A 26,035-nucleotide genomic window follows, 5' to 3' on the forward strand; every position below is an offset into this window, starting at 1 on the left:
AACATAAAGGGCCACCCCACCTCCAACACGCCCCTGCCTGTCCCTCCTGTAGAGTTTATAGCCCGGGATTGCGGTATCCCACTGATTTTCCGCATTCCACCAGGTTTCCATTATGCCCACTATGTCAATATTTTCCCTTGTCACCAGACATTCCAGTTCTCCCACCTTTGCTCGTAGACTTCTTGCAACTACTCGTAGTTCAGTTCTCCCACCTTTGCTCGTAGACTACTTGCAACAGATCTTACTACAGATGTACTGCTAGAACTTGAAACAAGAGTTTACTTTGCTTGGCAACCAAAGTGTACAATGCCAAGTGAATCTGGAGTCTCCTTGGCTAGAAAGGGCCTGCAGTATTATCTCCACTTGTTGATCCTGAATCAGGTCCATCACACACTGTAGCGAGGGAATCAGAGCATTGTCATAAATAAGGCCTTCCATTCAGGCAACTTTAGGAACACTGGTCCTATACATTAGAGGACACTGACAAAGAGAGATTAATGCTTCCAATGGAATATTTACTTGGCTTTCTACTACTGAACTTCTAAAATTTTCTTACACTCTGCAAGAACTCTGAAGGTACAACATAGATTTAGATTATACAGAAACTCCTATGAATACATTAGTTTCCAGGGGTTTGTTCAAAGGATCCAGAAATGAAAGACAGCAGGCCCAAACTGGGAGAAAAGGAACTACTAAGCCAAATATATCATTTATAGTCATATTTATTCCACTGTAAAAAGTCAATTGACTCCTTTTATATATATATATACATACACACAGTCACCTGCTGTTCCACACAGTAGACACTGGCTTCAGTTCCCAGTGGGATTCTGCAATAAATGTGGAGAATTTTAGCCTAATGCATAAGAGGAAGGAAGCACTAGATGTGACACATTTCACTCTCTGATTTCATGCTGAGAGAGGCTAGTGGTGCAAGAGGGCAATGGAATCTCCTAAAGTGCAAGAGACTGCTGGCAAAGAATGGAAGGAAACTTAGCAGCCAATTCCTGATGGAGTTGGAGCATGTGTAGTGAACCCCACTTCACCTCCACTTCCAGAAGCATTCCCCCCAGGCACTAGTCACCCAGTCCCCTTATCTCACTATACAGTGAGCACAAGTTCAGAACACCTGGAAGTCACCCAGTGGGATTCAACTGAAAGGAGGAGAGACTCTAGTGCAAAAATGGTCAAGATGCTACTGCTCATTCCGCACTGTAGAGAGAATTTCTTCTGACCCAGGCTTGGTATCGTTTCCCATATCCTCTGGTCTTTTTCAGTGGGCAGAGATTTCCACTTCTTCCTAGAATGCCCAGCATACAATTGGTAAAGTAACCCAACCTAGAGCTCTGGAGAGGCAAGAGCCAAAGAGCAACCCTAAGAAGTGTTATGTCAGTATCAATATAGACAAAAAAGCAAAGAGGCAGTACGCATACTGGGACCTTGAGCTCTTAGGAAATCTTTTCTCCTCTCTGCATAAAGCTCCCACTTTGTTTGGATCACTCATTGTAGAATATCTGTGCTGAGAGCTTGGCTGCTACCCTCTAATTCAAAGAGACCAGGGACCCTAGAACAGATTATCTGGGATGAGGATTTTGGACTGAGGTCCACTGGGAAGGACAGCCACCTTCCAAACTGGTTAGCTACTCTTCTGCTAGGACTTTTCCTACAGCAAACATGGCTTCTACAGACAGAGCATGGCCAGCATCCTGTACCATCATCACCCTTGCAGCCAACCGTCCTCTCCTCAGTTGACTTCAGAAGTCGTCATGGGGTCAGTAGGCCGCTGGGAGGCCAGGAGAGGCACAGGAGAAGTGGCTTCTATGAGGGCTGGGTTCAAAATAATTGGCAGAGTCATAGGTGGCACTCCCACCTGTAAGGGGGAGGTCAGAGGTTGAAGGATCAGAGGCTGCTGTGGCATCGCAGGAGGTACATCCTTCATTGAGCTTGCCTTCAGAGGTGCTGTTGGAGTGGGACCAGAGGTGTTTGGACCAGGTACTGAGGCATTCTCAGAGTCTGCAAAGGGGGAAAAAATTGATTTTTGACTTGTTAATAAGGAACCATCAGATAATAAGTCCAATGACTTTCCCAGCTTTCCACCATCCTGACTAGGCATGTACGCACACACACAATTTCTCCTTATTAACCCAACATTTCTTTTCTCTCCCCTCTCAATATACTTCCTGTCTCTCATGATTTTTCATTCCTGATGCTCTTTATTCTCAGTTTCATTTTTAAGAGTAGTTTAGATTTACCCTTCTGTTTTTAGTTTAATACTAAAAGATTTAGAAAAGTGCATGCTTAAAATAGCCAGAGACTTTTGCATTCCCAGAGGGGTCCAAATGACCTAATCCTATTTAATCACCACACATCGTTCTTTGATCTGACCAACTGCCACTATTTGTAGTCTTGTGCACCTCATACTAGCAGAGTCACGTGACCCTTGTGTGACCACTGTAAATCCTCCTAATTCGATTAACTGCAAAAGAAATTGTGGGCAGCTAGCCAGGTACATATACTAAGAGCCAACTTGCAAGGGACCCTAACTCTGTGAATAAAAGGGAGACCCCACAACAAATAGTCACAGTCCTACAGACAAAGTCAAGGAAAATCAAAAGCAACCTGTAAGTTAGGTGAAATCAGAGCAGTAAAGTCTCCTTGCCCCCAACACGAAGCTACACTACTAGAAAATTTCATCCAGGTGTTTGACTAAATAGCATGTCTAAGATGGGGGGGGGGGGGAGAAGATGTTTCTTCTTTCAACTTCACACTTTGAGAATGCTACAACTGCTGCTGTGTCACCTCGCTGTAAACAGAGTTTAAAACTATAAACATCTCTATAGCTCTTGAATAAAACCATTACTTTTCAAAACAAACAGGCTTAAGGCAAACCTGTTATGAAAATAGAAACTGCCAAATCATTTTTTACTTGTATCAATACTAGCTCGAAAATAACTCAAGCCACCCCCCCCAATCCTAAAGTCAGGAAGTAGCCAGACTTATTTCCAAGCTGAATCTTAGAGATAAGCATTATAAGTCGTCGTCGTCGTCGTCATCGTCCCCCCATTGCAAACTTATATTTAAACCCCAGATGAATACATTTTGCTAGCATTACTACTAGAAAGTCAGCAGGGGGTATGAGGGCTATACTGGGAATTCCACAGAAAAGCTGTGATGTAGTATCATTCCAAAAGGACTTGTAGGGGAAAAATGACAGCTGTTGACTGGTACCTGCCAAGAGATCCAAAGTTGCTGCTACTGAAGAGATGACACTGCTATCCTCCCCAAAGTGAGAAAGTATGTTGTCAATCATAAGTACTCCCAATCTTTTGCTGCACATTTTTTGCTGCCCCCTGAAAAAAATCATTGAAATATCCCTCTCCCTTCAAATGGGCTGGTGAGGACTAGAGTAGAGGAGAAGCATTTCAGCTCATTGGTACCTCAAAAGGATTCCTTCAGGACTGATTGAATCAGTAGCAAAATAGCAAACGAGGCTCAGTTTAAGTAAGGATGAAGTTACGGATGAAGTTCCTTCCCTCCCATTACTGTAGTCCACAATGTCAGCATTTAAGCTATAAGCTCCTTGGGGCAGAGATCTGGTTTTTGTCTGTGTCTGACTATAAAGCCCCATGAACATAAATGGCAATATTATCATTACCAATACATACAGCAACAATGTAGGGACTAGCAACGAAATCCTGCTATCTCCAAACAGAAGTGCTCCTGCTCAGTACTCTAGTCAAGCAGGAAAAAGAGCCCATTAGCACTATGCAGCTTAGGAGTTGGTGTTCAGCTGCATGTTAACCATGAACCGAGCACTTGTTACATGGCTATAAGAGTGGAGATGTGTTACAGCAGGGGCAGGGAGAAGACTGTTTTTTATTTGTTTGTTTTTTAAAGCTCAAGGCATTCATGGCATTCTATAAGCCAGTGGTTCTCACACATTTAGCGCCAGGACCCACTTTTTAGAATGAGAATCTGTCAGGACCCTCTGGAAGTGACATAATCAAGCAGGAAATTTTTTTTAACAATCCTAGGCTGCAATCCTACCCACACTTACCCAGGAGTAAGTCCAATTTACCATCAAAAGAATATACATAGTAGCTTGTTAAAAGTACAGGTCTGTAACATTTCTCCAAACACAATCACATACCATGGTAGCATCAAGTCTAATATATTAAAAATATTGAAATGAATGGGGACGCACCTGAAATTGACTCACGACCCACCTAGTGGGTCCTGACCCACAATTTGAGAAACAAATTCAGGCAGCAGTTTCCAAACTTGCAAGGAGTTTGGGAACCAAAGTAAGTGCATGCAGGGGAATGAACTGAAAGTGGGTTGCAATAATTATTTTTAGATGTGCAGAAGCACGGGGAACCCTGCGGAGGGTTCCACGGGGTTCCCTGCACTTCCAGAGGCTGGCATTGCATTAGGTAAGTTCAAACCCACCTCTCCATCCCTGGTTGTAGCGTGATCACATCGCTGCCTTCCCCTCTCCCTGCCCCTTAAGGGGGCAGAGGCAGGGCTTCTCTGCCTGAAGTGTCACAATGCCTCTTTTTTGGAACCCCTGTATAAGGGGCTCAAGCTAAACAATTCCTCTTTCTCCATTTTCCCACCCCTAACTGCAATTAGCACTTTCAAAATCCAATGGCTCAACTGCCCTCAACTACAGACAATTGCTAAACTCAGTATCTACCCAAATCTTCAGCTCCTTTACACTAGTGTCCATCCGTTTGCAACCCTCCCCCATGGGACATAGAGAACAAATGGAGAAATCCAGAATTGTAGCAGTGCTAAAACTGGGCAGCAGTATTCCCCCCTACACACTCAACCACTGCCAAAAATCAACAATTAAAGTATTTCCTGTCTTTGGCACAAACTGTGAACCTTGGAGTTTCTTTGAGATGACTTATCCTAGTTGTTTTTTTTTTCTTATTTCTACATCCTCAATATTTCATAAGACCTGAAAGTCCACCAGTCCATTTTGTTAATGTCTTATTCTTTTATTTTACACATGTACAGACTTCTCCATATGTAGGGACGCCCACCCCCCAAAGAAAACTATAGAGAAACAGTTTTTTTAAAAATTTTGGGTATCTCCATTTTGCATTCAAACTCATAGGCCTTGGTTCTCAAACTGCTAGGGTGTTTGAGTACCAAAGTGGGTAGGGGGGACAGGAGGGGGGTATTTTACTTACCTGCAGTCAGTGTAGGAGTCCCGGGGCCCCTCTGCAGGGCTTCCTACACCTCAAAACATCTAAGGGTGCAATCCTAACCCCTTATGTCAGTGCTTTCCAGCACTGACATAAGGGCAATGCAGCTCTGTGGTAAGGGAACAAACATTCCCTTACTTTGAGGAGGCCTCTGTGAGTGACACCCAATTGCAGGATGCAGCACACGTCCCATTGGCACCACTATGCCAGTGCTAGAAAGTACTGACATAAGGGGTTAGGATTGCGCCCTAAATGTAACAAAAAAGCACTTCTGGTTTTCATTGTGAAACCGCAAGTGCCCTTTTCCCTTCTGTTTCACATGTTTGGACATGCAGGGCTCCCCTGATTCCCCAAACCCTTCCAGGACTCCAGGTAAGTAAAAAAAAAAAAAAAAAAAAAAAAATAACCCTCCCTCCAGCAGCAGTGGGATCCTGGGGATAGTGTTGCTGCCTTCTCTTTTCCCCCACCTGAAGAAACCCTGCCTTCCCCCAAAGGGTCAGAGGCAGGGCTTCTCAGACTGGGGCATTGTAATCACAACTATCCGAATTTGCCATTAGAGAGAATGATGACAGTAGTAATAATAAACTCTACAATTAGGACTTACCACTGGCTGCCAGCTCAGCAGACTTGTCAGGGTGTGCTGAATGAGTAACTGGCCTTCCATCCCCTCCAGAGCAATGTGGAACAGCAGACACTGTTGGTTTCGGGGGATGCATCTCTACAGGCAAGGTGGAAACTGCATCTAAATAAAAGCAGCAAGTAGAAAACTTTATTCCCTCTGGGGGATATGCATCATTATGGCTGAATTTTCCATAGGCGAGGAGGCCAGGGCCCCAGACACTGCCTTCCTCTTCCCTAGAGAAAAGGGCTGCTATCCAGTGTACGGTTTTTAAAAGGACCCCTAAATAAAACAACAACAACAACAACAACGAAAAAGCTATGCAGTCAGACAGCCAGCAGCAGGGTGGGGGCTATCCAGTGTTCTGCATCGAGTGCCACATGTATGATTATATGCCTCTGGGGCATAAGTCATGGGTGTGTCCTCGGTGCAAGGAGCTCCAGGCTCTCAGGGAACGCGTCCGCTCCCTTGAAGCCTTGGTGGCCGACCTGGAGAAGCGCAGGCAGCCAGAGAAGGACCGTGGGGAGACTTCCGGGGACGATCAGGCTTCGTCCCAACCTCAGGCGTGCAGCTCCTCGGCTGCCCGGGTGGGAAGTCTCGGGACTGGAGGACGTCATCCTGGAGAGGAGGGAAACAATCCCCTAGGGGGGATCCCTTCTCCAGGGGATGGGCCCGTATCCGAGCGCACTCGGGATACTCCTCGGCGGGAGGGGGGTCGGGGGCTTCTTGTAGTGGGGGATTCGATTATTAGAAACATAGAGAGGGGGGTTTGCGACGGATGTGAGGACCGCATGGTGACTTGCCTGCCTGGTGCGAAGGTTGCGGACATCACTTCTCGTCTAGACAGGCTGGTAGACAGTGCTGGGGGAGAGGTAGCGGCTGTGGTGCATGTCGGCACCAACGACGTGGGCAAGTGTAGCTGGGAGGTCCTGGAGGCCAAATTTAGGCTTTTAGGCAGGAAGCTGAAAGCCAGGACCTCAAAGGTAGCGTTCTCTGAAGTGCTACCTGTTCCACGCGCAGGGCCAGCTAGGCAGGCGGAGATCAGGGGTCTCAATGCGTGGATGAGACGGTGGTGTAGGGAGGAGGGGTTTAGATTCGTTAGGCACTGGGGAACGTTTTGGGACAAGCGGGGCCTGTACAAGAGGGACGGGCTCCATTTGAACCAGAATGGAACCAGACTGCTGGCGCATAACATTAAAAAGGTGGCAGAGCAGCTTTTAAACTGATCCCTGGGGGAAGGCCGACAGGAGCCGAGGGGCATCCGGTTCGGGACTCCTCATCCCTATGGGATGAGGATGGGGAGGTTAGAGAACAACAAGACAAAGGCAGGGTAGGAGAAGAAATTGGGAAAGGTAGGGAGATGGGATGTGATAGACGGTTTGGCACAATGAGAGGATGCGGGGACAAAGGAGCGAATAAGCAGCCCATCCTGGGGCATTCCGTGTATAAATGCTTTTATGCGAATGCACGAAGTCTACGAGCAAAGGTGGGAGAACTGGAATGTCTGGTGACAAGGGAAAATATTGACATAGTGGGCATAACGGAAACCTGGTGGAATGCGGAGAATCAGTGGGATACCGCAATCCCGGGCTATAAACTCTACAGGAGGGACAGGCAGGGGCGTGTTGGAGGTGGGGTGGCCCTTTATGTTAAGGAAGGGATAGAATCCAGCAAAGTAGAGATTGAAGGTGGGTCCGACTCCACCGTAGAATCTCTGTGGGTTAAATTACCAGGCTTGAGCAGCGATGTAATACTGGGGGTGTGCTATCGTCCTCCAGACCAGAAATCTGATGGGGACCTTGAAATGAGGAAACAGATCAGGGAGGTGACAAGGAAGGATAGGGTTGTAATCATGGGGGACTTCAATTATCCTCATATTGACTGGGTCAATTTGTGTTCTGGTCACGATAAGGAAACCGGATTTCTTGACGTGCTAAATGACTGTGGCTTAGATCAGCTAGTCACGGAGCCCACCAGAGGACAGGTGACTCTGGATTTAATTTTGTGCGGTACGCAGGACCTGGTTAGAGATGTAAACGTTACTGAGCCATTGGGGAACAGTGATCATGCTGCGATCCGTTTTGACGTGCACGTTGGGGGAAGAATACCAGGCAAATCTCTAACAAAAACCCTTGACTTCCGACGGGCGGACTTCCCTCAAATGAGGAGGCTGGTTAGAAGGAGGTTGAAAGGGAGGGTAAAAAGAGTCCAGTCTCTCCAGAGTGCATGGAGGCTGCTTAAAACAACAGTAATAGAGGCCCAGCAGAGGTGTATACCACAAAGAAAGAAGGGTTCCACTAAATCCAGGAGAGTGCCCGCATGGCTAACCAGCCAAGTTAGAGAGGCTGTGAAGGGCAAGGAAGCTTCCTTCCGTAAATGGAAGTCTTGCCCTAATGAAGAGAATAAAAAGGAACATAAACTGTGGCAAAAGAAATGTAAGAAGGTGATAGGGGAGGCCAAGCGAGACTATGAGGAACGCATGGCCAGCAACATTAAGGGGAATAATAAAAGCTTCTTCAAATATGTTAGAAGCAGGAAACCCGCCAGAGAAGCGGTTGGCCCTCTGGATGGTGAGGGAGGGAAAGGGGAGATAAAAGGAGACTTAGAGATGGCAGAGAAATTAAATGAGTTCTTTGCATCTGTCTTCACAGCAGAAGACCTCGGGCAGATACCGCTGCCCGAACGGCCCCTCCTGACCGAGGAGTTAAGTCAGATAGAGGTTAAAAGAGAAGATGTTTCAGACCTCATTGATAAATTAAAGATCAATAAGTCACCGGGCCCTGATGGCATACACCCAAGGGTTATTAAGGAATTGAAGAATGAAGTTGCAGATCTCTTGACTAAGGTATGCAACTTGTCCCTCAAAACGGCCACGGTACCAAAAGATTGGAGGATAGCAAATGTCACGCCTATTTTTAAAAAGGGAAAGAGGGGGGACCCGGGAAACTATAGGCCGGTCAGCCTAACATCTATACCGGGTAAGATGGTGGAATGCCTCATCAAAGATAGGATCTCAAAACACATAGACGAACAGGCCTTGCTGAGGGAGAGTCAGCATGGCTTCTGTAAGGGTAAGTCTTGCCTCACAAACCTTATAGAATTCTTTGAAAAGGTCAACAGGCATGTGGATGCGGGAGAACCCGTGGACATTATATATCTGGACTTTCAGAAGGCGTTTGACACGGTCCCTCACCAAAGGCTACTGAAAAAACTCCACAGTCAGGGAATTAGAGGACAGGTCCTCTCGTGGATTGAGAACTGGTTGGAGGCCAGGAAGCAGAGAGTGGGTGTCAATGGGCAATTTTCACAATGGAGAGAGGTGAAAAGCGGTGTGCCCCAAGGATCTGTCCTGGGACCGGTGCTTTTCAACCTCTTCATAAATGACCTGGAGACAGGGTTGAGCAGTGAAGTGGCTAAGTTTGCAGACGACACCAAACTTTTCCGAGTGGTAAAGACCAGAAGTGATTGTGAGGAGCTCCAGAAGGATCTCTCCAGACTGGCAGAATGGGCAGCAAAATGGCAGATGCGCTTCAATGTCAGTAAGTGTAAAGTCATGCACATTGGGGCAAAAAATCAAAACTTTAGATATAGGCTGATGGGTTCTGAGCTGTCTGTGACAGATCAGGAGAGAGATCTTGGGGTGGTGGTGGACAGGTCGATGAAAGTGTCGACCCAATGTGCGGCGGCAGTGAAGAAGGCCAATTCTATGCTTGGGATCATTAGGAAGGGTATTGAGAACAAAACGGTTAGTATTATAATGCCGTTGTACAAATCTATGGTAAGGCCACACCTGGAGTATTGTGTCCAGTTCTGGTCGCCGCATCTCAAAAAAGACATAGTGGAAATGGAAAAGGTGCAAAAGAGAGCGACTAAGATGATTACGGGGCTGGGGCACCTTCCTTATGAGGAAAGGCTACGGCGTTTGGGCCTCTTCAGCCTAGAGAAGAGACGCTTGAGGGGGGACATGATTGAGACATACAAAATTATGCAGGGGATGGACAGAGTGGATAGGGAGATGCTCTTTACACTCTCACATAATACCAGAACCAGGGGACATCCACTAAAATTGAGTGTTGGGCGGGTTAGGACAGACAAAAGAAAATATTTCTTTACTCAGCGCGTGGTCGGTCTGTGGAACTCCTTGCCACAGGATGTGGTGCTGGCGTCTAGCCTAGACGCCTTTAAAAGGGGATTGGACGAGTTTCTGGAGGAAAAATCCATTATGGGGTACAAGCCATGATGTGTATGCGCAACCTCCTGATTTTAGGAATGGGTTAAGTCAGAATGCCAGATGTAGGGGAGAGCACCAGGATGAGGTCTCTTGTTATCTGGTGTGCTCCCTGGGGCATTTGGTGGGCCGCTGTGAGATACAGGAAGCTGGACTAGATGGGCCTATGGCCTGATCCAGTGGGGCTGTTCTTATGTTCTTATGTTCAGTGCTCTCACCTGGGTGCCAGATCTGGCTGCCCTGTCAGCATAGTGGAACAAGGCACCCCCCCCCCCCAAAACACCCTAAGCTCAGACAAGACTCCTACAGTATTATCCAAAAATTTTGAGCAGGTGCCTCCGAAAGGGCTTTTGCTTGGGGATCCTAGACATCACATTCATGCTCTGAGCCCAGGGCCTAGTAAACCTAGGGGCTATGCCCCAGAGCCCTTTGCAGGCAAAGAAAGCAACAAAAATGGGGCAGTGCCAGTATTTGGAACTTGGCCTCCTGCCCTTGCTAGTCCAACAGAGCAGAACTGCCAGTTCATGCCTCCAAGCTCTAGCTCCTAACTTCAGAGCCCCAAGTTTCTGATATGGCCCACAAGCCTTAAAGGAAAATTTCTGTCTCATTACTTCTGAATACCCATCAGATAGAAAAAAAAGTTGTTTACTGGTTCTGTATAAAGAGAAGGGAGTTTCCCACATACACACATACCTTGGATGACTGTCTGTTTGAAGAGCTCATCCCTCAGCTTTGGCAGAAAGCATACTATGCGCTCCCAGGTAATCTCCCAGAGATCCGAGTAACCTGTTCGTGAGTCAGCACTATGGAATATTCCAGCTGTGTCCATCACTAGCAGCATGTTTTTCAGTGATTCAGGGATGGCTTCTGGCTATAAAGGAAAACAGATCTAAGAGTTGAGAACTTGTACCACATCTCCCTGCAGGATCAATTTTTCTCTTCAGTCCTCTTTTGAGTACTTCAGATGTCTTCATAGGATTAGAAAGCACTTGGCTCCATCATAGGGCAAAGAAGCACTTTTAAAAGTGGTGCTCCTCTTATATTTAGTGGGGGGAGTGCAACTTATCCCTTTTCATCCCAGCATAAAATCTTTTTTTTGAAGTAGCTATTCACTGGTGTTTCTTTTGCATCTTTTGAAGTGTGAGCTCTTTTGGGACAGGTAACCATGTATTTAGTTATGCAAACTGGGAATTTTTTTTGTTGAAAAGCAGAATACAGGCATGCCCCCATATCTGTGGGGGTTCTATTCTGGAACCCCTGGCAGTTAAGTGAAATGGCAGATATGGGTGAACACCCCCCCCATCCTCCAGAACTGAGGGGATCTCTGCTCCCTTCATCTCTGGAGGGTCCTCTGAGCCTAACAGAGGCCACCAACAAGTCCATCTGCAGCCTCTGCCAGGCTGAGACTGAGCTTTAGAGTGCAAAAAATCATTTCCCGTCTTTTGAAAGACCAGAAGTGACATTTTTAATGCCTTATAAGGCCTGGGGGTGCATGCAGGAGAGGGGCCATAGATCCAATCTGCAGATAAGTGAGTCGGTGATACAGGATCTGTGGTACAGGGCCTCCCCCACCCCGGTATATACATACAGTCATCATAGGGGACCACTAACAAGGGAGCAGTTTGCAAGTGTTTTAAAACTGGTTTAGAAAGGAAAGCTTTTAAAAACAGCAGCAAATTGCATACCAACAAGTCACTGGAGCCAGAATGCATGTATTTATCCATGAAATCTAGAATTGTCAGCCACAAAGCAGCAAACGTTGGGAGGGAAAGTAGTGGGGACAAATGCTGCAGGAACACCTAGAAAAAAGTAGATGATACCGTAAGAATTGTAGCAAGACAGGAAGAGCAGGCTGGAGCTGTCACCCTTACTCAACAGGACATGCCCAGGTCTTCTATCATAAATGGTTTCATCCTACAGGTCCCTAAACTCTTGAAACTAGAACACTTCCAGAATACAGCACCTCACATTTGACTTCCCCATTCAAATTGGCAAAAAGCTTGTTTAAAAAATCTGTGTTTAAAAATCTCAACACTCTGTGGTCATCATGGTGAACATTCTGTGCACAGATATGTTAGTAACCAGACAAAACTGAAAATATTTAAACTTCCAGAGAAGTAGCTGTGTTAGTTTGTAGCCGTAAACACAACACAGAGTTTTGTGACACCTTAAAGGCTCAAAAATTTATTGGAGGATAACAAAGCTGATCTCATAAGGAGTTTAAAGCCACAGAAGACAGGCGTGGCAACAATTCAGGATTGGTCATAACAATGTCCTCACTAAGCTAAGTTAATTAATTCTATGACAAAGGAACTTAGTCTTAATTAAGACCTCTTCCACTGATAGAAGTTTCTCTCTTTAAGAAGTGTCACCTTTGTACAATAAGGACTTTCAAAGTGATGTATTTAACATTAACCCAGAATACTTCACACTCTGAGAAGTGACACAAAGAGGCCTTGCACCTTGGAAAGTAGAGTTGAGGCTCTCATCCTGGTCTCCTCCATTCCACCAATGTCAGCTGGGCTGATATTTTCCAGGAGTTTGGTCAGCAAGGGAAATAGCACCTATTTACCCAAGATACCAACATACAAATATATAAGAACAAATATATAAGAACAAATAGCAAAATCTAAAACACAGCTTGCAAGCAGGAAACCTGTCTGTAACCTGACTTTTTGTATGGCTCAAATGACCAAATGAAGCTGCCTCATACTGAGTCAAGGCAGCAGTCCCTATAGCTGAGCACTGTCTACAGGCAGAGGTCTTTCTCAATTCTACCAAGAGATACCACTCCATTTAAAAAAAAAAAGAAGCCAATTCTCCTTGGGCTACTAACTCGTAACCTGTATTGAGCCTATACGGATAACGCATTCTCAGTCAGCTCACCGTATCATCAATATGTATGACCAACATTGAGGGGAGACCAAATGAAGAGACCTTTTTTGAGTTGTCACTTACAACGCCTCCAAACTAGTATGGGGATTCTAGTTAACTCTGGGAGTAGTAGGAAGACTGCCAACTTGGGATTTATATTCTTTGGTCTCAAGTAAGGCAACAACATAAGAAAATTCAATGCCCTTTCATGCACTTGCCCAGGCACACTGAAGCCTCAACAGCAGTTTGATGAAAGCATCTTCTTTAAATAGCCAATTGTGGATTCACTGGCTTTGTAAAATTTTAAAGTGTCTCTAGTTTCATGAAGCTCCAATTTCCAGTCTATATACTGGTGCATATACTATGCATTAGCCTCCTGACAGTATGCAATAGGAAATTTCCTGTCTGCGAATTTCCTCCTGAATGACATGGAAGGCAGTCATACATCCTTTTCTCTTTTTGATCATGGCTATTTGTTTCTTACAGTTTGGTATTTCATCAAATTATATAAGGGCCAAATATTCAATATGTGATCTAAACAAATATTCAAACTTAAATCCTGGAATCTGTCGTGGAAATTTGGGCAGCAATTAGTCAGAGATGATTTTGTTATTGAGACAGCATGGTGTCAGGATGAGCAACTTCCAACTAGTGCCTGATCCAGTGCAACATCCCTACAGTTTTGATCTTCCAAGGAGGAAGGAACTGGTCAGTGCTTAACCGGATTCATACTAACCATGACAGGTGCAAATATTGGAAATACAAATGGGGGTTGGTTGATAATCCTAATTGTGACTGCGGGAATGTTCCACAAGCTTTACATCACATTGCAATGGAATGCGCCCTTAGAAGGTATTCTGACTCCCGGCAGGAACTACATCAACTTGAGGGTACTGCTGTCCAATGGTTAAATGATTTAGATATTTGGCCATAGGTCTAGTCACTTAGTAACTGCTCATATATAACATATAATGTAATTTTATTCATGATTTTATTCACCATGTTTTAATAATTTGTTGTTTGTTTGTGTTTTATATATGCATTTTGTATATTGTGAATTTTGTGTGATGCTGCATTTTGCCATATGTATATTGTATTGGCAACCTTCAGTCTCGAAAGACTATGGTATCGCGCTCTGAAAGGTGGTTCTGGCACAGCGTCTAGTGTGGCTGAAAAGGCCAATCCGGGAGTGACAATCCCTTCCACACCGGGAGCAAGTGCAGTCTGTCCCTGGTCTGTCTCCCTGGCTATGGGCCTTCCTTCTTTGCCTCTTAGCCTCAGACTGTTGGCAAAGTGTCTCTTCAAACTGGGAAAGGCCATGCTGCACAGCCTGCCTCCAAGCGGGCTGCTCAGAGGCCAGGGTTTCCCACTTGTTGAGGTCCATCCCTAAGGCCTTCAGATCCCTCTTGCAGATGTCCTTGTATCGCAGCTGTGGTCTACCTGTAGGGCGCTTTCCTTGCACGAGTTCTCCATAGAGGAGATCCTTTGGGATCCGGCCATCATCCATTCTCACGACATGACCAAGCCAACGCAGGCGTCTCTGTTTCAGCAGTGAATACATGCTAGGGATTCCAGCACGTTCCAGGACTGTGTTGTTTGGAACTTTGTCCTGCCAGGTGATGCCGAGGATGCGTCGGAGGCAGCGCATGTGGAAAGCGCTCAGTTTCCTCTCCTGTTGTGAGCGAAGAGTCCATGACTCGCTGCAGTACAGAAGTGTACTCAGGACGCAAGCTCTGTAGACCTGGATCTTGGTATGTTCCGTCAGCTTCTTGTTGGACCAGACTCTCTTTGTGAGTCTGGAAAACGTGGTAGCTGCTTTACCGATGCGCTTGTTTAGCTTGGTATCGAGAGAAAGAGTGTCGGAGATCGTTGAGCCAAGGTACACAAAGTCATGGACAACCTCCAGTTCATGCTCAGAGATTGTAATGCAGAGAGGTGAGTCCACATCCTGAACCGTGACCTGTGTTTTCTTCAGGCTGATTGTCAGTCCAAAATCTTGGCAGGCCTTGCTAAAACGATCCATGAGCTGCTGGAGATCTTTGGCAGAGTGGGTAGTGACAGCTGCATCGTCGGCAAAGAGGAAGTCACGCAGACATTTCAGCTGGACTTTGGATTTTGCTCTCAGTCTGGAGAGGTTGAAGAGCTTTCCATCTGATCTGGTCTGGAGATAGATGCCTTCTGTTGCAGTTCCAAAGGCCTGCTTCAGCAGGACAGCGAAGAAAATCCCAAACAAGGTTGGTGCAAGAACACAGCCCTGCTTCACTCCGCTTCGGATGTCAAAAGGGTCTGATGTGGAGCCATCGAAGACAACAGTGCCCTTCATGTCCTTGTGGAAAGATCTGATGATGCTGAGGAGCCTGGGTGGACATCCAATCTTGGGGAGAATCTTGAAGAGGCCATCCCTGCTGACCAGGTCGAAAGCCTTTGTGAGATCTATGAAGGCTATAAAGAGTGGCTGTCGTTGTTCCCTGCATTTCTCCTGCAGTTGTCTAAGGGAGAATACCATATCAGTGGTGGACCTGTTGGCTCGGAATCCACACTGCGATTCTGGATAGACGCTCTCTGCAAGTACCTGGAGCCGCTTTAGTACAACTCGGGCAAACAGCTTTCCTACAACGCTAAGGAGAGAGATGCCGCGGTAGTTGTTGCAGTCACCCCTGTCACCTTTGTTCTTGTACAGCGTGATGATGTTTGCATCCCTCATGTCTTGAGGTACTCCACCTTATGATTAAATAAATATAAAAGCATCCCCCAAAGGCAGTCACTGGTAACACTGCTAAATGCGAAAATCTTCTCCGAGTCTTTCTAATTTGAGGTCAAAAAACCAGTATCTGCTTCCTAGGAGTTATTCAACAGATCCTTTCTTCTCAGTCCCTACTTGCTCAAGCCTGAAGGACTGAAAAAGGACTTCCTTCCCATAGAAAAATTGTCAACTGTTTCTTCTTGAAAACACTGAGGTTCCTCATATCTGATATGTAATATATGCTTTGGACTTACCTAGATTTTCAAATCTATAGGCAGGACAGCATAAGCCATTCTTTTCAACAGTCTTTCCTCAACTCTTATATCTGTCTACCATAATCACTAAATTGGAATCTTGCTCTGATGGCAAATTTGCAGCCCAAAAAATTCTTCCACACTGCTAGCTGTCAATGAGGCAGACAGGGAGTATGACAAAATCTTACCAGGAGAGACCTAAAAGGTCAATCTGTCTCCATTAAAAAAAAAAAATCCTCTCAAGTATCCTAGTTTCTCCAAGAGGCAGCTCCTAGCTGGGGAACAAAAGGGAAAAGGAAGTGGTGGCAAGCTATTTGAGTTACTATGTTATGATTAGCCAAGATTCTGGGTCAAAGTGAGCCCAATTCACTTCCACATCCCATTGCTTTCTCCAGAAATATGAGGAACTTGCTTATTCCCTCACCCTGCTGATGCAGACATACAAAAGTACCTTATTAAAACAAGATTCCCACTCTAGGGCATCAAGAGCTTGAAGATCATGCACAAGAAGAGCCCGCTGCAAGTAGGTCAGGGCCTGCATCCGCACCTGTCGCCGTGCATCACAACACAAGCAGGCAATACCTGCACACAATACAGATTAAAATGAGGGAGAATCTTCATTCCTGATTTCTGAAGCCACGTAGATCTAGCTACGTGGCAGGGAGGGTGGTATAAGGGTGTGTCAGAAGTGGGGAGGGGGTGTTTCTGGGCAGGGAGAGGGCAGAACTGGGAGGATCAAGGCCAGGAATGTTTGGGGTTGGTGGAGGCCTCCCCTGCTGTATCCTAAACCCTGTTCCTGGGCTGGGCAGCCCTACATGGGCATCCCAGATTTGTGCCAGCTGAATAGCTGGCCCAGATCTGAGAAGCCCCATAGGGACAGCTGGGGCTTTACTCAGGGTAAAGAAGAAAATATCCCATTACCCCAAGGAAATCTCCAGCTGCCTCCTAAGCTGCATTGGATGCAGTGCAGTCCAAGGCTTTGTTGCACCAGTGCAGCTTAGGTCATGTGGAGATGTCATTTGCTTCATTACAATCCTCAACCATGATGAAGATCCTAGAGGGCTGCAGTTCTGTGTTTCTATGAGCCATTCATATTACAATATCTATATTCCCAGATATAATCAACATGTTTCAAGCTCACTTGCTCTTTATCAGGGAACTAAAAAATACATGAAAAACAGTCAATAGGTATCATACACAAAACCCAAAAATTATATAAATTACTCGAAACACAAACGTAATGAGCCATAATAAAAAGTTCAAGTAAAAAGATATGTATGTTCTTTCTATAAAAGACAATACATAAGTAAATTGTCAATTCTTCAAAAAAGCCTAAGGGTATATAAAACTCAGTATCTACCAATTAAGTTAAACAGTAATACACATTAATTATTAGTTTTTTTAAAAATAAGTAATTTATAAACATTCTCATGTTTTGCATATGAAACATTCTTTTTATTACAGGAAAAGGTTTGTTATCTTGCAAACAAGGGGAACAGGGTTACCAGTTACTCAAATACACTGGTTAACAAAGCTTTCACATGACTTACAAGTCCTCCTCCCCACAACAGGCTCCCCCTTTGGTGCTGGGTCTGCTCTCCTTCCTTCTTGATGAGGATGTTCTAGGAATGGAGGTGACTCCATTCCTAGAAGGCCCTCAAGAAAAAGGAATGAGGAAGGAGTAGCTGTCAGGAAGGGAGCAGGCTGGGTGTGGATTAGAAGACTTGTTTAACTGATGCTTTGTTAAGCTGTACACTTGTTTAAATTTCTACCCGATGTTGCACATACACAACAGGGACCAAATGTGTATACCTATGGGCCAGGCAAAAATGTGTTAAACTGTAGTTCCTGTCTGCAGCAGGCGAAGATTCCTGTTAACTGAGTTCACCATTTAAACAACTGCTAGATAACACAACTTTTACTCCATAATTACCTTTTAGTTCCAATAAAGAAGCTTAAAACTTGTTGGGACCTTTACTAGTTTCTGCTACCTTGACAGTCTGTTGTTGTTTTCCATAGTAGTGCTACCACCTTATTTCCTGATCCACGCAGAACCAATCAGACTCACTGTGGAGTCACCCTATGTTCAGGATTTATATTAGTTACTAGGAAAAGGACATCCTATTTTAGCATTAACATGTCCTGAACAAGGAAGAAAGGGGGACAAACACTTTGAGCTTCCACAAACGTAATCAAGAAAAAAATGTAAGCAATAGTCACATTGGTGCCTCAGCGTAAAAGCATAAGAAAAAAGCAAGTCTCACAGCAAACTGCTTACTAGAAAAAAGTTTTGAAGATATATGCATGTGTGTAATTGGCACCAACTTTTATGCACATGGTTTTGAAGTCACAGCATCTTGGCCACTGGTCTCACCAGCTTCAGAATGCTTAATAATAATTCATGTTTAATGCCATGTCATGTTTTATGCTAAATGACTACTGTATAACTAATTTCAGCTACCTCATTCTGATGCATGTGGCTGCTACCTCCTACTAGCTAGGATACATTGGCTTTACCTTGTAACAACGGGCACCAACAACTGGCCCATAATGTTCGAGAGTCTGCTTCAATTTTCTTTCCTGCAGCCTCCAGATGGTGCTGCTCCTCTGCCCAAGAGCTATAGATGGTAGCAGCTCGTGTGTGAAGGGTATGCATTAGGTCCAGCAGCTGCAATTGAAGAGGTAAGACAGGCAGGCAATAAGCAACCTAAATGCCTTTTAAACTACGATTAAAACAAAAACCTTGACAATGGTTTGGAATACATGGACTGAGGAATACAAGGGGGGGAAAGGGAAAAGCAACATATCAAAACCAATTTTTCAGAAACCAAAGTAAACAAGGCAACCTTCCAGCCTTGTAGGGATAAATCTGCAAGTTTCAGAATATGTTCAATAGTTATGTTTGTCTTATGACATGGTTAAAGAAGTCATAAAAGAAAGCAACGCAACCTTGTAAAATCCTAGTTCTTCAGATTATCTAGTTTTGAGGCTGGGCTGGTTGCCTGTAACAGAAACACAGATCTATTGCAAAATACCCTCATGAGGGATGAAAACGTGTAGGCCATGAATCTGACTCCTCATTCCCCACAAAAGGAAATTTTTCATTCTCTGCTTCCAAAAATCTATCCCCCTTCATCTTCCCACTCTTTGATATTTGCATTCCTCTACTCTAGTTTTGTGTGAGCCATCTTTTTAACCATAGGTTCCACTAATCCACCAATGTGTTTTAAAATTTACAGGAAACAGGGAGGAGGAAGAGCCAACAGTGGACGAACAGACATGTCCCCAGGAGCTCCTGGGAGACAGTTTGTTTTCCCCCCCAAGTACTGCAGGTCTGAAGAGGACCTGAAGATCTTTGTTACGAGAGACAAGATCTTCATCGGTGCAGGTATCTGGGAAACTGAAAGCCCGACCTGGGGGGGGGGTCTTTCTTCTAAGAGGAATCTAACCGTTTGTGACAGCATTGAGGGAGGTGCAGTGTTCTGCAATCAAGCTGCTGGCTCTGTGCTGAGATGCCATATGGAGGGGGGAAAGTGTGAAGTGTAAAGATTAAGCTGGAAATTTAAGATAAGCAAGTGTTAATATTGTCCCCGGCTCTGATTGACTGATTTGGCTAAAAGCCCTTGATATATTGGAGGTGTTAACGAGAGACTTTTTAAGGAGGTTGAAAGTGCTCTTTTTCTCTGTTGTGGAATAAATTGGTGGTGGATTATAATTACAACTATAACGTGGGTGTGAACTAAAATCCAGAATTATTCTTGGACATAATTGGATATAAATATAATTCTCATTAGATTTGAAAGAGCTTTGTTTTCTCTGCACCAGAGACAGTTAGACTGTTTTCTTTCATTTTGTTTTTATCTCCGTTAACCACACTGGACTATTATCTGCAAGAGGTATGTAAGGAATGCGGATGGCAGAGTAGTAATGACGTGGTGGATGTGAGGAGAATAATATGTTATGGACATCTAGTGAACTAGAGAGAAATTACAAAATGGACTCTGTTCCAGAAATGTGGATACAGAAAATCTTGATTAATACAGAGAGATTGCTTGTTATGGAGCGACAACAGCTGAATTTGTTCTTGCAGATTCAAGCCAGTCTGGAGACTCTTTCCCAACAGATAGATGTCTGTAAGGAACAATTGGAAGATGTGAAGAAACAAGCAGAAGATAAACAAGGGAGTGAAAAATCGGACAAGGAGGAAAATCAACAGGATGATCAACAGGATGAAGAAGAGGCGCTGATGGAGATTAAGAAAGATAAGATGGACAGAGTAACAGGAGTGCACTAATCACAAAGTTTGTTGGAACAAGAAGGAGAAAATATATCCCTGTTAACTGGAAGAATGAACACACCCTATATAAGAAAGTGTGGATTTATCAGATTCTGTTATAGAGATAAATTATTAAAGATATTATAGGAGAAAAAATGGAAAGTAAGAAAGAAAAAGAACCCTGAGGGGTAATCTGAGGGTTAAAGAAAATTGGAGGGTTTATTCAGCTAATAACAACGGTCCAAATTTGAAGGAAAAAAAAGAATACGTATGAAATTGATAAATATGAATTAGAATTTATTTTTAAAAAATCTAGCTGGAAATGTAAACATGTGGAAGAATTGTTTTATATGTGGTTATGTCAAAGAAAAAAATGTAATTAGATTGGAGTTGAAATAGCTGAGGTGATAATTTTGGTAATTAGATTATTTTGTTTTAATATTAATGAGCAATTGAAGTTAGTTTACGCTTGGTAGAAAGTGAATATTTAGAAAATGTAGTATAGAGCATTAGGGAAAATTTATTGTATATTATATAAATAAATGGATAAATCAATAAGAGGTAGAAATAGATGAGTAAGTAGATTAGGAGATTATAGTATGATTAATTAGTAATGGTATATGGTATTTAGCACTCCTAAATGTATGTTATATGTTTGTATGTTTGTGTGTGTTAATTAAAATTTTTACAGGAAACAAAAGTGCAAACTCAGAGTCTCCTACCAGTTAAGACACAAGTAATGTCTGCAAAGAGAACCCAAGTATGCACTTGCTTAAGAACTAAAGAGCCTTGCTGGGTCAAACCAAGGTCCACTGAAGTCCAGCTCTCGTTACAAGAATCCAGCAACTAGCAGGTACTAGGTGGATCTACCAGTGGACCAGGACCTGTCTTCTGCCTACCTTTAACAAACCATCTCAGAATTCTTTACACCTCATGACTTATAAATCTCTAATTCTATATTTATCTCACCAACTTGAATCTCCAAACACATGGGATACAGGGGCCTACTTTTGTAACTGTTTCTGTTCCTCATTAGACAGCATTTCAAATCATTCTTTCAGCTCCTTTTCAATGACAGAATCACTATACTTTTCCAATCACCCTTAGCACAGACTGGCATGGTCCAGACAGAGAGGGAAGTAGACAAAACATCAGGCACTTGCACTTTAAGCTAACCCACCCCAATGGGTCATTTAACACAAATGTACAAGGAAGGTAGGCAAAAGCTTCAGATGCTGATCAGCTTTAGTGACACTGCCCCTTGCCCACTGGCCATCCTATACCAACTACCCTGTGAGGGGAACTTAACTCACTTCCTTGTTTTGTTATAGTCGAAGTGTGATGCGGTATATAAATACTATTAATAATAACATTTACTGCTTCTTATCAATACTGTAAGTTGCTATGAAACTCGGGTCGGGAAGCAACACAACTATCTAGAATTGGACCTCCTTATCTGAGGGTTTGGCACCTGAGGATTTGACTCAATGCAGGTGACAAGCCTAAGTTGAGAGGTCCTCAAGGTCCTTCTAGAGCCGCCTCTCAGAAGCCTCTGAGAGGCCTTCTGAGGTGCAGAGAAGTCATGCGCTGCCTCCCGGTGCCTCAGAACTCCTCCCAGACACAAGGTACTTCTGGTCATGTCTGGGAGCTCCTGTAAGGCCCTACGCAGTTTTCATTTTCCAAGGAAGTCAGTATCCACGGGGAGTCCTGAAACAGATTCCTCCCCCCCCCCCCAATACCGAGGGCCTACTGTACAAAATAATAAAATTACTATGGGTGCATTCTCATAGAGGCTTCTGAAGGGCAAATGCACCTCCAATATTCATTGGCACCATGCAAGGAAGTCAGTCCATGGTGCTCTCTCACTTACGTACAGTGCATCAGCAATGACTGCAACGCTAACCATATGCAGGGTAGGTGTATTCTTGGCAGAAAATCTTCCTGCACAATGCTGTTCTTTTGGCGATGATACATGTCTCAGACTTTCACTTTGGTGATCTACAGATTCAAATCCAGTAGTGAAGTTCCCTACAGAAACACCGTAAAACTATAGCAACAAGGTCAATCAATAGTAGGGAAAGGCAAGGAAGAAATCCTGGCTATACTTACGTCCTGACTAACCTGTAAAGACACAGTGTGGTAACTGGCAGGGACACTCTCGTCGTCGTCGTCATCATCACTGGGTGAGCGGTGCTGGTGTTGACTGGAGGTCCTTGAATGCCTCAGAGAGCCCTCTTTTGCTTTCTTCTTGAACCGGGTTGATTTAGGGTCATACTTATGGCTCTTACCCCGCTTCTCCTGGGACTTGCATCCTACAGACACACCATATTTCTTTAGGTTGCAGTTATTTATACACATCTCCTGCCCTGTTATAATGCAGAACTAATCTGAAACTCTCAGTTCAAGGAAGTGAATTACAAGTGATACCAAAAAAAGGAGAAAAGCTCATATATTCCTGATAGCTACTTTTCCTTCAAGAATGGTACAGAATTCTATCTCTAACCCTAGCAAACTCTGTAGAGTACACACGCAAGGGCCAAACGAGACAAGATATAAGAGCTCTTTGGTCAAGATTTTCCACTTTAAGTGAAAATCAGGAAAGCAACATGGAGGAGAGATTCCTTGGGCCCTTTCCCCTGATCTGGCCCTCCCCACCCCAGCTACTGTAAGCCAGGGAGAACATACCATATGGGTACCTGCAGATTTCTCCCCATACCCCTCTTTGGTGTTAAGTTCTGGAGAGGAGACAAGGTAACACTCCTATAGTGCCACTTCTCCAAACAGCCACACTGGACTGCTAATTTTTTTTTAAATAAAAGACAACATGAAATCCTAATCATAGATCTCCCATATGATAAGCATTTTTGTTCTGTGAGACAGATTTCATTGTGCTTAGGTTTGAAGGATCCTTGACTAGAGACAGTGCCAGTAACTTCACATGTACCACTGGCGTAGCTAGAGGGGGGCGGCGCACTAAGTTTTGCAGGGAGCCTCCCTGCAGCATGCAAGTGGCTCCTCCCCCTCCCCTTGGGAGCCATGTGGGCAGGCTGAATGTGCAGCCTGCCCACATGGCTCCCAAGGGGAGGGGGAGGAGCCATTTGCATGCTGCAGGGAGGCTCCCTGCAAAACTTAGTGCGCCGCCCCCCTCTAGCTACGCCAGTGACATGTACCAATTATGGCTGGCAGAAGATCCTTCAATATACAACAAGGCAAGGGGAGCAGGACAGAGGTTCTCACAAAAACAAAAATAAACCAACAAAAATCTCAGTCTTTCAAAAAGAAAGAAACCTCAAGCACAGATGGAAACTGTTGCCAATTCCAACTGGTAAACTACCAATGCGTAATTAATAGCATAGTTTCTCTTGACAAATAAAATGCTATAGTCTGAGAGCTGTGACAAATGGTCCAGCTATACATTATGTTACATGCACGATCAACACTTTCATGTTTGTTTCTTCCTCAACTTTAAAGAGTAGCCATACCACAGTATGGTGAAGAGGGGCTTTAACCACTTCCCCCTCACCACAGTTCCCATCAGGTCCAACCCTGGTTTCTGCCTGGCCAGAGAAAGAAGCTCCCACTGGTACCCCAAATTTATCCAGAAGATGTAGCTATTTGACCTAAAGACGGTAGATTTCTCCCATGCTCTTTATCTGAACATTAACTGAGACCCACTGCCAAATAAATTCTGGCCTCACCTCCATTCAGACTGGCCTCCACAAAGATGCGGATGGTTTTGACACAAAGCTCAAAGTTCTCCGGTGTGACATGGGCAGCATCACGCACAATGAAAGATAAGGACTCTACACACTTCATGAGAGACTTGGTATTGTGGGGGCCCAGATCCATCCCCACAGACAGACTATACTGATTCACCAGGGGAGAGTTGCCAAATTTGTACAATCCCATCATGGCCTTCGGACTATCAAGATCATCCTTTCCAACCTGTGAAAAAGAAAACGTTTGAATCTCAGGGCATCCTAGTTAAGGCCAAGAGAAAAGCTGTAATACAAGCCTAGTTTTACAAACAGAAAATTTGCTACCTAGCAGGTAATGCAACTGACCAGTCATGCTCTCCAGTGACAGAATCACCTGAAAGAGCAAGCTGGGCCACTGGCTGCTGAAGAGGAGAGAGAGGAGAACACACCTACGAAGACACTCTTCCCTCACAAGAACCCTATGTGGTGCTATTGCCACATGCTCCCCATGGCATGGTATGCTGAGGATGAAGGAAGCTGGCAGGATGCACATGCAAGGGTCCAAAACCAGGCCATGACCTAAGCCCTGGTCCATCTTGGCTTGACTGCACAGATGGAATGTGAGAAGGCTTACAGATAGAAAACCTCTCTCTTGTGCAGCTCTTTGAATGTACTGAAGTTGATTAATAGTTTTCAGTGTCATTATTTTTCAACATTTAAACAATGTAAGGCAGCGTTCCTCAATGTTTGTCCCCCACTGTACCACTTTGCATGGTCCACCTATTAGAAGTACCACTGGAAGTAACTGGCATTGATGTCATTGCCAGTTACTTTCAGATTGGAAAGCCAGATGCAACATGACGAACACCAGTAAGAAGCTCAGGGAGGACAGGAGGGCTTTTCCGAGTGCACAAGAAGTGCATGCTGGAACTCTGCCTGCCTAGCCAAGCCTCCTCCTGCTGCTTGTCACGTTGCATCGCTGATCTTGCTTCCAAGTTGGAGGAGTCTGGGGGTCCCACAAGTACCAACAGACACAACCTCAAGTACCACTGGTTGAGAAGTACTGGTGTCAGGGAAGAGCTTGCCATTGAATTACTACGTTTTAAAATATTTACAAGTACTCCAACAAAAATACAGTCTGCCCTTGGTATCCATGAGGATACTGTATATTGCTGAGACTTGTGTTTCTGAGTCCAGAAATACAGATCTTACGAGCTCAAAATGCTTTGCCTCAAATACAAAGCAAGCATTACAACCTGCTAGTACTTTGTCCAAGCCAGAGCAGAATAGCTCTTTAGATAGATAGGGAAGGGAGGGGTTGGTTTGGAGGGACTATGAATTCAGACTGGCTCAGAATTAAGTTGAGCTATTTTTCAACTTTGGGAGAATTTACTAGAATTATTTCCAAATCAATCTGATGAAAACTGGGGAAGCTTGCCCTTAGCTGCCAGAGACCAACCACCCATCTTGAGGTTGGGTTGGTTGGGGGCACATTTAAGAACAAGTCTTTTTGACTGACAAATTTCATGAAGCCCACAATGTGGAATGGATGGGGTAGTTTTGAACTAGAAACACCCGTGGCCTCTGCTGTTTCTTCAGTGCTGGCAGGCCCAATTTTCTCTACAGTTGATGCCTCGCCATAAAAAACCATATAGAAGGAAGAAACTTTCCATATTACTCACCACAAGCCAGCCACTATTTACCACATCCATATCAGTGACAGAACGATGCATTTTGCCTTGCTTGCTGTGATCTGCATACACCTCTGAATCAGAAGTATAGCCACGATCTAAGATGGCTTCATTTGGATGATACGAGATCTCACTGTCTGACTGAGCCCCTAAAACAAACAGAATGAGACAGATACAGACACACCTACTATCATGTCAGCAAGCAGCAACACTGATGGCAACTCTGAAGGACCCAAAACAGAGAATTTCTAGCAACTCTCTTTCATCCTGCTTTGTATATTCTCTCCCATACTCTTGGCTTCAACGGCCAGTATGCTGTTGCATCTAAAGAGATACTGGATACGAATTTCAGATGCGCAAAGGTGAAACTGCTCTTTTCATAATATAAAATAATACATTTAATCTGCTATTGTACTCTGAGCACAAAGGGCAAGAGGAG

General features: G+C 44.5%; 1 protein-coding gene across 4 annotated transcripts in view; it reads right to left on the bottom strand.

The window, feature by feature from the left end:
* Nucleotides 1-704: 704 nt before the first annotated feature.
* The window catches only part of GBF1 (golgi brefeldin A resistant guanine nucleotide exchange factor 1), a 126,971-nt gene continuing 101,640 nt past the window's right edge, over nucleotides 705-26,035 (bottom strand). For 3 of the 4 annotated variants that reach the window (XM_066619154.1, XM_066619152.1, XM_066619155.1), the window contains 10 exons: nucleotides 25,588-25,745; nucleotides 23,906-24,152; nucleotides 22,317-22,519; nucleotides 18,449-18,599; nucleotides 16,383-16,513; nucleotides 12,523-12,624; nucleotides 11,746-11,859; nucleotides 10,754-10,931; nucleotides 5,818-5,955; nucleotides 705-2,013 (listed from right to left, as the gene is read on the bottom strand). In XM_066619154.1, the coding sequence (XP_066475251.1) occupies nucleotides 1,745-2,013; nucleotides 5,818-5,955; nucleotides 10,754-10,931; nucleotides 11,746-11,859; nucleotides 12,523-12,624; nucleotides 16,383-16,513; nucleotides 18,449-18,599; nucleotides 22,317-22,519; nucleotides 23,906-24,152; nucleotides 25,588-25,745 (1,691 nt within the window). In that variant the 3' untranslated portion in view covers nucleotides 705-1,744. The remainder of the gene's footprint in view (nucleotides 2,014-5,817; nucleotides 5,956-10,753; nucleotides 10,932-11,745; nucleotides 11,860-12,522; nucleotides 12,625-16,382; nucleotides 16,514-18,448; nucleotides 18,600-22,316; nucleotides 22,520-23,905; nucleotides 24,153-25,587; nucleotides 25,746-26,035) is intronic. The other variant, XM_066619153.1, reaches the window with a different exon arrangement.

Source organism: Tiliqua scincoides, chromosome 3 (genome assembly GCF_035046505.1).
Source record: "Tiliqua scincoides isolate rTilSci1 chromosome 3, rTilSci1.hap2, whole genome shotgun sequence".
Taxonomy (NCBI): domain Eukaryota; kingdom Metazoa; phylum Chordata; class Lepidosauria; order Squamata; family Scincidae; genus Tiliqua; species Tiliqua scincoides.